This window comes from Taeniopygia guttata, chromosome 2 (genome assembly GCF_048771995.1).
Source record: "Taeniopygia guttata chromosome 2, bTaeGut7.mat, whole genome shotgun sequence".
NCBI classification, from domain to species: Eukaryota; Metazoa; Chordata; class Aves; order Passeriformes; family Estrildidae; genus Taeniopygia; species Taeniopygia guttata.
Genome location: NC_133026.1, coordinates 109,046,930 through 109,058,717, shown reverse-complemented (window position 1 = coordinate 109,058,717; position 11,788 = coordinate 109,046,930). Strand labels below are relative to the sequence as shown.

The window sequence follows — 11,788 nt, the reverse complement described above, 5'->3', positions numbered from 1 at the left end:
GAGCTGTATATCCAAACGATGTTAAAATTTCCCTTTTCCTTTTTTCTCCAGTGTTATTTCTCAGCTCTAGAATTATTAAATAGATTTATTTATATCTTGTCATAAATGAATATGAGGCATTGGGCAGACAGGAAGATGTTATCTTATAAGCAATAGGTACCTGAAAATCACCCAGGCAACTTGAACCTAAGGAAAAAAAAATAATATTCCATTCTCATGACTGGGCTCTGACATCAAATATTGCTTTGTTCTATTTCATCACTATTTTTTAGAATTAATGATATCTACCCTCACACCCGTGTTTTTAACCTTCGATACAGAGCTCATGAATGAGCTTGTTAATATCTGAGAAAGCTATAGTTTCCTCTTCATCCTGTGGTACAACAGAAATGGAGGCACTGTTGATTTCCTCACTTTTCCCGTTTGACACTATGGAAATCTGTGCAAAGGTGCATGGGAACAATTTCCAGCTGTGAATAGCTGGCATATTCGTCCTGACAAAGCAGACCATAGATGATCTGTTTGTATTCCAAGGCAAAGTCACTCAGAGCCAAACATAAGGGTATTTTTATTATGTGAACTAGATGCTGGGCTGAAAGAGCTGGCTGGTGACACACAGAGCCCTGCCAGCCTTTCAGTGATGACTTATTTTTGGTTTCTACTGCCTGGGCCAGATTTGTACCAGAGAGAGCTGGACACAACTTCTGACGTTGTTGAGAAGTGGAGAAACACCTGAGGAAAGGAAAGGCATTCTTTTGTTTCTCATAATTTCCACACCCCCCTGCCTCAATTATCTGATACCAAATTTATATTAAATTTATATATGACCAAAAAAAAAAAAAAATCAATGCTACACCAACCTCAGGTAGCTATTTTGCAGTTGGACCTGGTGGAAACAAGACAGAGGACTATCTGAATAGCTAGCTGGGTTAAGTTGGATCCACTGCTAGATTTCACCAAAATTACCCTCTCCAGCTAGTAAGGGTCAACACCAGTTAGGGGAATAATGCTTGACCTTCACTGACTACATAAAGTTAAAGATTACCTGGTTTTAATCTCATGAAGCCCTGTCTCTATGTTTTGTGTTCGTGTTTTTTCTCTCAGCAAACTAATTTGAATGATGAGGTCTTGAGTTTAAAAATACAGTTTGGGGGAGAGGAGAAGCAGCACGTTCACTGTTTCACAGTGGTGCTAAGTCTGGTTACTGAGAAAGCAATGGCACATGATCTCCACAGAGAGACCAAGAGAGATCAGCTTCTCACCTTCTCCTCTGCAACACAACAAGACTGTACTATTTAAGCACAGCCCTAGTCTACAAGCAGCCAGGTCAGAAGGTGCTCTGTTTTGTCTCAGAAAGATGGAGAAAACCAAGTGGAAACCATAACTCACCTTTCCTTTTATTTGTTACACATATATCCCCAAAGTTTTTAATTAATAAGCACTCGGTGGTCAAACATTTTATTTCACATCATTACTTCTCCATGAAGGACTAGATGTCCAGTGAGTCCTCCCTGCTACATCCAAAGGGAGAAGACAATCCTGGGACAGTTAAAATGGAGCACTACAGGAAAGATTTTCGTCCCCAGAGCACTTAGACTGATGGAGAACAAAATTCTTTGTCAGCAGATTTTGCTTGAAAGGGATTAAAAAGAAAAATTGCAACTCCTCTCTCCCTTAAAAAGTGATAGTGCTCTCCTGGGGCCTGTGAGAGTCACAATAAAGCTATGGATTATATATTTCTTCAGCACAAAAAATGTATTCTAGCCACTGCAATCCAGTTATTTCCTGTTGCTCTGAAGCTTGCCCTTTCCCCCATGTGTCTCAAAACGCTGCCTCGAGAAACCAAGCAACTGGGATGTAGCACTTACAAAGCCTGACCGTGACTTTCGAGAAATCAGCAGTGTCACTTGCCACCAATGTATCCTCCTCTTAGTTTTGCAATGAGTCCTGTGTGTGCCGAGCTGGGAAAACTCAGCCAAACTGACTAGCAAATACAGACACATATCCCACAACAGGAAGGCATTCCCTTTCAAGAGAGTACTTAAGAATATGGTTTAAGAAATGCTTAAATGCTTTCCTGAACAGAAATGGACTTAAGCACAAGAGAGTATCCCTTAATTGGGAGTACAGTGCAGGCACAATCACTAAAGCTCGTATTATATGCCTGAAAATCGAGCCCCAGAGCGAAGCTTTTCCAAGTGATGGTTAGAGGGTTCCTAGTTGTAGCATGGTTCTGTACAGAAGGATTTGCTTAATCCACCTTGCTTTTAGATTGCAATTTCCCCAAGCTTAGCTGCTTCTTTTAACAGTTCTGAGTTCTGCCTCCCCCCCAAGTTATTTTAATAACTCTTTCAGAGGAAATACCTTATATTTTGATATTTCAGAAGCTGTTTTTCTACAAACTTTATTCGTGTCATCTTGATAGCACAGCATTGCATTAAATGATTTTTTTTTCTTTTTTTAATGTCATTTATTCTATTGCCTTTTCGTGGACTGTGAGAGGAGGAACAACTTGCCTTTCAGTCCTCTTAGGATCCCTCATTTAGGGTACTATGTAGCAGCACCCAGTTCACCCCCATTGGAGTTTTGGGTAAACAGGGCAAATACTGAATACTTAATGGCATTATGACTCTTTGTTACAGTAAATTTTTTTACATTCAGGCACAGAAACAACACTTCTCAATATATCTGTGAGTATAAATAGAACCAGTCACTAGTCCTGAAGAAATCTCAAAGCACTAGGAAAGCATGGATTAACCGGGACACCTCAATCAGGATGCCTGTGACACCTCAGGACCCAGTTGTGCCAGTCTCTACAGTCCCACAGTGGCAGAAGCCATTGGCATCACAATTGTGATAGTAAACATTCAGAAATATCCAGCTGGGTGTGAAGCTGGGCAGATGTGCTCAGCAGGGCTGAGGAACCACAAGCTGAGAGAGGCTTGGACTGCACTAATGAAAACCTTTTTTAGCACTTGTTAACTGAAGCACAGAGATACTAAAGAATGCACCTGGGTCAAGGTTGTTACATCTATATTATTAGACTCAAGACAACTTTTTATTCTCTTGCCCTCCCAGCTCCTTGCAGTGCCTCACATCTCCTTGGTTTCCAGGGAAAGGGTTTCCTCAGAAAACAAGAAGGCACTTAGGAGCACTGGATGGTTCCCAGGTGCTAAAAAAAAAGTGTGCAAGACAGAGTAGGTACAATAACCATGTGCCAGTGGTGGGATAGATGTCCAGACTCTGGGGGGTGGGTTTAACAACCACCACCACAGCATCCTGAAATCTTCCACTCCTCCCCTACTCCTCCACAGGCACTACCAGTGATGGAGTGAGTAGTTAATCTGTACTCCAGGAACAGTGCACTGAGATGCCAGGTCTGCCTTCAGAAGTGTGAGCTTACAGACTTCCACGTCAGAAGCTTCAGGGTGGATTCTAGAACAACGTTCAGCAGGAGTAGCAGTGTCATTAGTAACTACCAGTACTGCTCTTGTTCATCTGTTTGTGCAGCACTTGTACCTCAAAAGGGACCTGTGTGTTCAGATCTGTACAAACAATTAGCCCAGCTTGTTGTCCAACAAAAAAAAAAAACCCAGCACACCTGAAGCCTTTACCTTTCTGGAAGGCCTTTGGAATGAACTTTCTTTTCCTGTGGTGGTAGATCCCATCCACATCCAGATAGCTCTGGCGAGTGCCAGAATCTCTGTTCTGCCATTTGAAATGCAACAGTGGCAAAAATGCAGACTGTTGAGAGAGTTCAGCAAGCCAGATGACTTGCACAAAAGACAAATTCTGTGCCCCAGAGAGGGGAGGCAGCTGAAACTCTGCTTCTGACAACAGTCTCAATGACAAAAGGGCAGGTGTTCAGAATTGATACTTATTTCAGCTTTTAATAATAAAGATACTGTGCATGTAACTTGACTTCTGAAATGTACCAGGATAATAGTATATATCACAACAAAGCATGCAAAAAATCCTCCATAAAACATCAGTTGTGCAGAGATATATTTTTTTTTATAAGCACAGACAATAAAGGTATTCAAAATTTCTTTTTTTTATAAAATTAATCATACTGAAATGTATTTAGCTTGTATATTTACTGAGTTTGTTCCCTAGGATGTAAATGACTTAGCCTGTCTTCTGCACCAGGACCTCTTCCTTTAATGGCAAGATGTGATTTGGCTCTTGTAGTATTGACCTCCCCATCACAAGCCTCTGCAATCAGATTTTGGTAAACTGAGTAATCTGCAGGGATGGAAAGAGCTGAGGAAAAAAATTATTACTAAAAGCACAACATCCCCAAATCCCTAGTTTTGAAAAGATGAAAGCATGGGCCACTGCCCACTGTTCTCTGGAAGTTCAGTTTAGGAACAGAGCCCTATAGCTATAATAGAGAAGGCTTCAGGGTTCTTATGTGTTCAGTGCCTCAGAGGAGGGAGAGGGCTTTTTCTCACAGTGTTTCCCCTGAGGTTTGTGACTGTTTTAGAGATGTGAATTCCCTGCTTAAACCAAGTGTCAAGCACATCTACTTTTGCTCCTAAGAGAAAAAACAGATAATTTTTACACGATGCAGGTGTGGGAGTAACAGAAGAAGAAAGCAAGCACATAGTATTTTCTGTTAACAGCTGCCATCTGTAAGAGATGAACTTTAATTTTTCACTTTGAAATCAACCACACAACATAGAAACTTCAAAGTTTCCCTTCAAAATATTTAAGTCTGTTTAGAAAATACCATACCCCGACTTTTGGAAATATTTCTACAATGTAGTTCATAAGTCACCACAAATCATACACATAAGTTAAGACTGAACTTTATTTCAATTCGAGTTAGTGTAGCAAAGTTAAATAAAAATTAGCCAGGTCTTTTCACTAAAGAGCAAAACATATCAGTATGCTAGTCCAAGAAACTTGCTACCAGGATGTGTTTTGGCAGCTTACAATGGTGTGTGTGTGCGGGTGTGTGTGGGGGGGTTTGTGTGTGTGTGACTGTGTGTGTGTGTGTGTGTGTGTGACACATCAGTCAGTGCAAACTGATAAAAAACCCCATGGGGTTTATTTACAGCCATTATGGCAGCAAAGTTCAGCATTAAAAGTGTGATATAAAAATCATTCTTCCCATCTACCACAGTTGGGAGACAACTCACATCACTGAAGACACCAAAATCGAGGCATCTTGTAATTCACAATTCTCTCAACAGGGTCAAAATCTGTGTGGCCAACAGAATACAGCAGGGAGGAAGCCACAACGAGAGCAAATCAAAGAACATTGTTTTAGAAACAGCATGGGATGGTGTCATTTTGGGAAGAATACCATGCACCACACCACCAGCTGCCTTACCTCTCTTAGAAATTTCTTGCAGAAATAATTGACGTCCAAAGGAGGGGGAATGATTCTATCTGGCTAGGAAAAAGAGAGAGGTATGGCAGAACTTCTTTATTTGGGTCACCAGAAAATAAATAAAAGCAAAACCTGCCTTGATGCCTTTCAGTTCCAGTCCTTTGCATTCCTGAGCAATCTGACTCCAGCTCTGTAAATGCATTGGCATCCTTGGCCAAGTCAAAGAGAAAGACCATGAGACCTGGCATTCTCAGTCCCACTCCTGGTGTGTGTTTTAATTAACGGGAGCCTGAGCATCATCTGTGAAAGGGGATGGGGCTCAAGGCTTTCACACCAGGTAAAACTTTCTTTGAGTGCTTTCTCCAGTCTCCTTTCATGCGCATTTCATTCAAGGGCATACATTCAGCCTTTTTTTTTTTTTTTCTTGACAGTTGGAGGTTTGACAACAGAAGAACAGAGCTATAAATGTGAGGGTAAAATATATCATGAGATAAAGTGTGGAGAACATGTCCTCTACCAAAATGTCCCTTGGTAGAAAGAAAAAGCCCAAAATGTCTAAAATAAGAATTCCCTCTGTTTGTTACAACTATGAAGGATCAAAAACCAAAACAAAGCCTCAACCCATGGGCTGTGCTATGCACATTTCTAGGGTATCAGCTCTGGCAGAAAGTTGAAAGGTTATGTTTGTGAAATAGCAGCTGCTTTCCTGCCATTTGGTTCAGGCTTCTGCTTTGCAAAGTCTTGAAACCAAAAGACAAATCTGACAATATGCTAATCTTCCAATAAAAAAATGTGACTTCTGAACCCTTATCTGTTGAAGAGCTGACAGTGAAGTTCAGAGACGGTTGTCTAACCAGAAAAAACGATAGAGAAAATATGCCTTCAAACAAGATCATAAATCTTGAACAGTGCAGGGGAACAAATGTAAAAGGAACGTTTTACCACTAACACCATTTAGTAGCCTCACTTTCTCTCCCTTCCACCCCTCCAGCCTCATCATACTTGCAAGGAAGGAGGATGTATCCTGTCAAAGCAATAATATGAATACAAGGGGATGGGGCTGACAATATACCGGCTACTGAAACCAGACATTATTTTCATCACTCCTGGGGTGTGGGGGGAGAGCAGAAATACAAAACAAATACTGTGCAACCTGAATACAACACTTACTTTCCCCCTCCCCCCGCCCCCCCCAACATACACACAAAAAAGTTTGCATATTGCACAGGGCCCTTGAAGATCATAAATCTATGCATGAGAAAGATGTAGTGGAAATTTTTGGGGGGATTAGAGTTTATTTTTGTCATCTCTGTGAGACAGCTACTCATTCATCCAGATCACAGCTAAGAAAAAAGCTGGTCACAGAAATTAGCAGTTTCAGCTCAGCAGCAAAGTCGCCAGCCTGTGAAGGCAGAGAGAAATTGACTAATTAGCAATGCGCACTAAAACTTGACGGTTCTTTATAGAGAGAGAGAAGAGAGAGGGAGAGCGAGAGGGAGGGAGGCGGAGGGGGGGGGGGTGCTCGCTTTTTCCCCTTCTTTCTTCCAAAGATGTTTGAAATCGCAGTCATTTACGCTCGACAATTTTTACAATAGCCTTGAGCCATAATTTTGCGAGTCTCTCCAGCATCCATCCCCCTGTATGGTCTCTCTCCACTGGCCATGCACGACCGTTTCTCTCCCCAACCGTGGATTTCCTATTACTCTCGTTACGACTCACTGAGCCCCAGGCCCAAGGATAATGATGTGTTGTTTCTTGGTAGCATAATTTGTCACACGTACATTTTTTCTTCTTCTTCTCTTGCAGAAAGCTCTGCGCTCTCTCTCTCTTTCTCTCTCTCTCCTTCTCTCTCTCTCGTACATTTTCTTGCTGTTGCTAATTCATGGTGATCAAATGATGTACGACAAAATAAATTGTAAAGAGTGACTGCTCCGAGTTGGGAACCAGAAGGTTTTTTTTTTTCTTTCTTTCTTTCTCTTCTCTCCTTTTTTTTTTTTTTTTTTTTTTTGAAGGAGCGAGCAAACCTTTAAAAAGGAAGGACAATTGATTTTTTTTGGGGGGGAGCTTAAGTGAACCTTTACTTTGGCAGCTGGTTGTGGAGCAGGTAAGTTTCTGGCCTTGTGTCTAACCGTCTCCGTGCATTTTTCTAGTGCCTCCTGATTTGTTTGTTGCTGGGGGAGAGGAAAGGGGTGTTTGTGTGCGCGGGGTGGGGGGGCAGTTGTGTAACGAACGCGTTTGCGGAATAAACTCCGACTGCAAGAAATGGGCAAAACGAGAAAGAAAGAAGGGGAGGGAGAAGAGGAGGAGTGTGTGTGTCTGTGTATGTGTGTGCATGTATGTATGTATGCGTGTGTGTGTGTCTGCGGTGGGGAGGGGGGGATTGACCGGGTCCACTTAAAGGGAGAGGCTCCGGGAGGTTTCTGTAGCCGCCGGCGGGGCGCGGAGCGGGGCTGAGCGGCGCCGGGGCAGGGGAAGCGGCTGGAGGGAGCCCCTCGCTGTGCCGATAAATGGGGCGAGGCGGGGGCGAAGGGAGGCAGAGGAAGCCCAGTATTGGCGAGAAGCGACTGAGCGCGCTGCAATGGCAGGAGCAGGTCTCGGCGGGATCCCGCTGAGGAGGAGGAGGAGGAGGAGGAAGAGCGGCGGCGGCGCTCCGCGGGGCGGGATGCGGTCAGCGCGGGTCGGTGGCTGCGCAGCCTCCGCAGGTGCGGCCGCGGCTCGGGGCAGCCCCGCCGACCCCGCTCCCCGGGCCGGGCACGGGGCCGGGGCTGGGGGGCGCGTCGGGTCCGGCCGGACCGGGGAGCCGCCGGGCATGGCCCCGCTCCCCGCCGCCCGCTCCCGCCTCCCCCGTCCTTCCCCCAACTTGAACTTCACGTAGTTACCGGAGTTGCGGCCGCGGCGCCGTCTTGCTGCGAGGAGAAGCTGGGCAGGACAGCGCCGGGCGGCCCCTGGCCGGGCCCGGGGCTGCCGCTTCCATCCCCCCGTCCCCGCTCCGGGTGGGAAGCACTGCAACCCCCGCGCTGGGCCGAGCACTGGGGCTCAACTTCGGTGCCGGCCAGTGCCGGAGCCCCCGCTCCGGGCACGCCGCCCCCGCGGAGGAAGCGGGTCCTGGCGCCGCCGAGTTGCCAAAGCGGCCGGAGGGGACCGGGGGCAGGCGGCGAGCGGGGCGGGCAGGGCTGCTCGCCTGCCCGGCAGAGTTTCAGTCACTTGGTAGTTTCTCTGGGCGTCGCGGAGTTGGGGGGCGGGGGGGGGGGGGGAGGGGAGCGGTGGTGTTGTTATTTGGGGTGTCTTTGATTGCTTGGGTGTTTGGGAGGGGGGAACCTGGAGGGGGTGGCTCAGCTTTGAAAATGTCCCTGGCTTCCTTGCTCCTCCCCTGGAGAACTGCCCGGTTTGTACCGAGGAGGGAGGAAAACGGGGGCGGGGGTGAAGAGGGGACAGGCAAAAAAAACCCCAGATCTCCTCCAGCCCTCCCAAGTTGCAGCCCCTCCGAGCGAGCCCGTCCGTGTCCCGGGCGGGGGGGCGGCTCGGCTCGGCGGGCAGAGGGGAGCCCGTCCCCCGGCTGCGCCCCTCGCCACCCTTGCGCACACAGCCGGGATGCGCCCTCCGGGCCTCTAAAGCTCTTGTGTTTATTGTTGTGTCGTCCCGTGTGTCCCCCCACCCCGCTCTCCTCCCCACCCCTCTGCCCAGGTTGGAGGAGGGTTTAAAAGGCAGGTGTGCCGGAGGCCGCTCGCCATGTCCAGATCCGGGGACAGGACCTCCACCTTCGACCCCAGCCACAGCGACAACCTGCTGCACGGCCTCAACCTGCTGTGGAGGAAGCAGCTCTTCTGCGACGTGACCCTGACGGCCCAGGGCCAGCAGTTCCACTGCCACAAGGCCGTGCTGGCCTCCTGCTCCCAGTACTTCCGATCCCTGTTCTCCAGCGGCGGCGGGAGCGGCGGGCACCCCCACGCCCTGGGGCTGGGGCCGGGCGCCCAGGACGGGCTGGGAGGTCCGCCGAAGGAGCCGCCGCCGCCGCAGACGCAGGAGGAGCCCGGCACCCCATCCTCCTCCCCGGAGGACAAGCTGCTGGCCAGCCCGCGGGCCATCAACAACCTGGTGCTGCAGGGCTGCTCGTCCATCGGGCTGCGGCTGGTGCTGGAGTACCTGTACACGGCCAACGTGACCCTCTCGCTGGACACGGTGGAGGAGGTGCTGTCGGTCAGCAAGATCCTGCACATCCCGCAGGTCACCAAGCTGTGCGTGCAGTTCCTCAACGACCAGATCTCGGTGCAGAACTACAAGCAGGTGTGCAAGATTGCCGCCCTGCACGGCCTGGAGGAGACCAAGAAGCTGGCCAACAAGTACCTGGTGGAGGACGTGCTGCTGCTCAACTTCGAGGAGATGCGCGCCCTCCTCGACTCGCTGCCCCCCCCCGTCGAGTCGGAGCTGGCGCTCTTCCAGATGTCCGTGCTCTGGCTGGAGCACGACCGGGAGACCCGCATGCAGTACGCCCCGGACCTGATGAAGCGCCTCCGCTTCGCCCTCATCCCGGCGCCGGAGCTGGTGGAGCGGGTGCAGTCGGTGGATTTCATGCGCACCGACCCCGTCTGCCAGAAGCTGCTGCTGGACGCCATGAACTACCACCTGATGCCCTTCAGGCAGCACTGCCGGCAGAGCCTGGCCAGCAGGTGAGCGGCGGCGGGGAGGGGGCTGCGGGAGCGGGGGGTCCCGGCGGGCACAGACCCCGCAGGGCCGGGGCCGGGGGCGGGGGCGGCCGGAGCGGCTGGAGGGGGGCGGCGGCGGTGGCGGGGCCGAGCCGCCCGCCTCCTGCACCACCAAACTTTTCGTCCCCTCCCCTCGGCCCTCTGGCCGCCCGCGCGTTGGGAATCTGGGCTTGGGGGGGATTTTTTGACCATAATTAATAATTTTTTTTTCTGCCACAATGTTATTCCTTAACGAGGAGTTACGTCTTTAAACTGTAATAACCAAGTCCTACATCTGTTATTTTCATAAATAACTGCATCATCCATGCACGCCCTGATGTTGCTGATGGTGGGGTGATGTCCCTGGGTGTGCGTGGAAACTTGTGACTAAATAGTCCTTACATCTGCGACATGTCAGTTATTTTCATTTAATAAGGTAATGAATCACGATGTCAAAGATTGACAATATAAGGTTGGTGTTAGGAAGTGAATGTAGTTTAACAAGGACTAAACATACATAAAATGTATTTATCTTTTTTAAAAAATATGTTTGTACTTCATTCACAGATGGAAAGATAATACCATCTTCTAGTGTTGGTATAATACAGTGATGTGGTAGCACAGAAATCAAACCACACTTTGTATTATTCAGCTTATGATAAGCTTTTTAACTAATGGGTGCATATTACTAATGATTTGACAGCAGCAAGAAAGAAACTAGTATGTTAATAAATACTTTAAATAATACACTCTGTTAGCATTAACGCAGAGGATTCTTTATGTAATGGACACTACTCAGATGGTTTAACTTTGGAGATGGTGTGCTGTCTTATTATTTCTGGCTAGCTCACTGTGTTAGTATTCTGTCATGCTTATCACCTTGTTGTCTAACTGATTCTCACTCTGAAATCAAAAGCATCAAATACAACTATTTTGCAGCGTAAAGTATTTCTGAGATGCCACTGTTGTAAGTTGGTGCCTACCCTTTGCATTTCAACACTCAAAAGTGATGACTTTCAAAAATGCAAACCCCACGAACTCCTCAGGCAAGATTCTGCACGCCACCGGGGGCAAGCTGGTGCTCATGTCCTGGTGGATTGCTGAGATACCAGCCGGCTTGGTTCAGTGAAGATACCTTTCCAGCTTCAGTGGTCCATGTCATTTGAAGGATATGTAGTGGTGTTCTGACCACTGAATGCTTACAAATGTCATGGATGCTGCAAGAATCTGATACTGCTGGAGCTGGGAGCTGGCTTTCCCTGTAAGTGGGGGCATACACAAAGGGATTGCACTTTAGGTAGTCCTAGGTGAGAATCTAAGTTGCACTTAATGACTTACAGGAGACTACAAATACCACAAATGCTACTCGTTTTATTTGTAGTAGGTCTGCATGTCTGTGCAGACAGTGGTATTTCAGATACCCTTAACCACAGTGGGTGAAAACATGCTGTCACCTTCCCAACTTTACTGTGTGTCTAATAGCAGTCTTGTAACTAGCTTCTCTAGATTGTTCTTTAGTGGCAGTGAAATGGGAGCAAAACTGTTCAGATTTATTTATAAGCAGGCATTAGAACTTACTCCAAATGTTAAAGTGTTGGAGATGGTGGAATGCTTACTAATGGAGAATGAAATTGTTATATTTTCATTTTTGGTCTTGGACGATATTCCTGGAAATTCATAAAGGCCACAAAGGCCCATCTTTGAATCTTAATCACTTTAAGATTTTGCCAGGCTGCATAAGTGTACAAATGCCATCTTAAACATGAAG

The 11,788-nt window shown here is 47.5% G+C and overlaps 1 protein-coding gene across 3 annotated transcripts in view; it reads left to right on the top strand.

The window, feature by feature from the left end:
• Window positions 1–7,312: 7,312 nt before the first annotated feature.
• The window catches only part of KLHL14 (kelch like family member 14), a 60,555-nt gene continuing 56,079 nt past the window's right edge, over window positions 7,313–11,788 (top strand). The window contains exons 1-2 of one of the 3 annotated variants that reach the window (XM_041714725.2): window positions 7,313–7,442; window positions 9,023–10,005. In XM_041714725.2, the coding sequence (XP_041570659.1) occupies window positions 9,068–10,005 (938 nt within the window). In that variant the 5' untranslated portion in view covers window positions 7,313–7,442; window positions 9,023–9,067. Of the gene's footprint in view, window positions 7,443–7,899; window positions 8,041–8,188; window positions 8,546–9,022; window positions 10,006–11,788 lie in introns of those variants that run through there. The other 2 variants (XM_072924598.1, XM_072924599.1) reach the window with 2 other exon arrangements.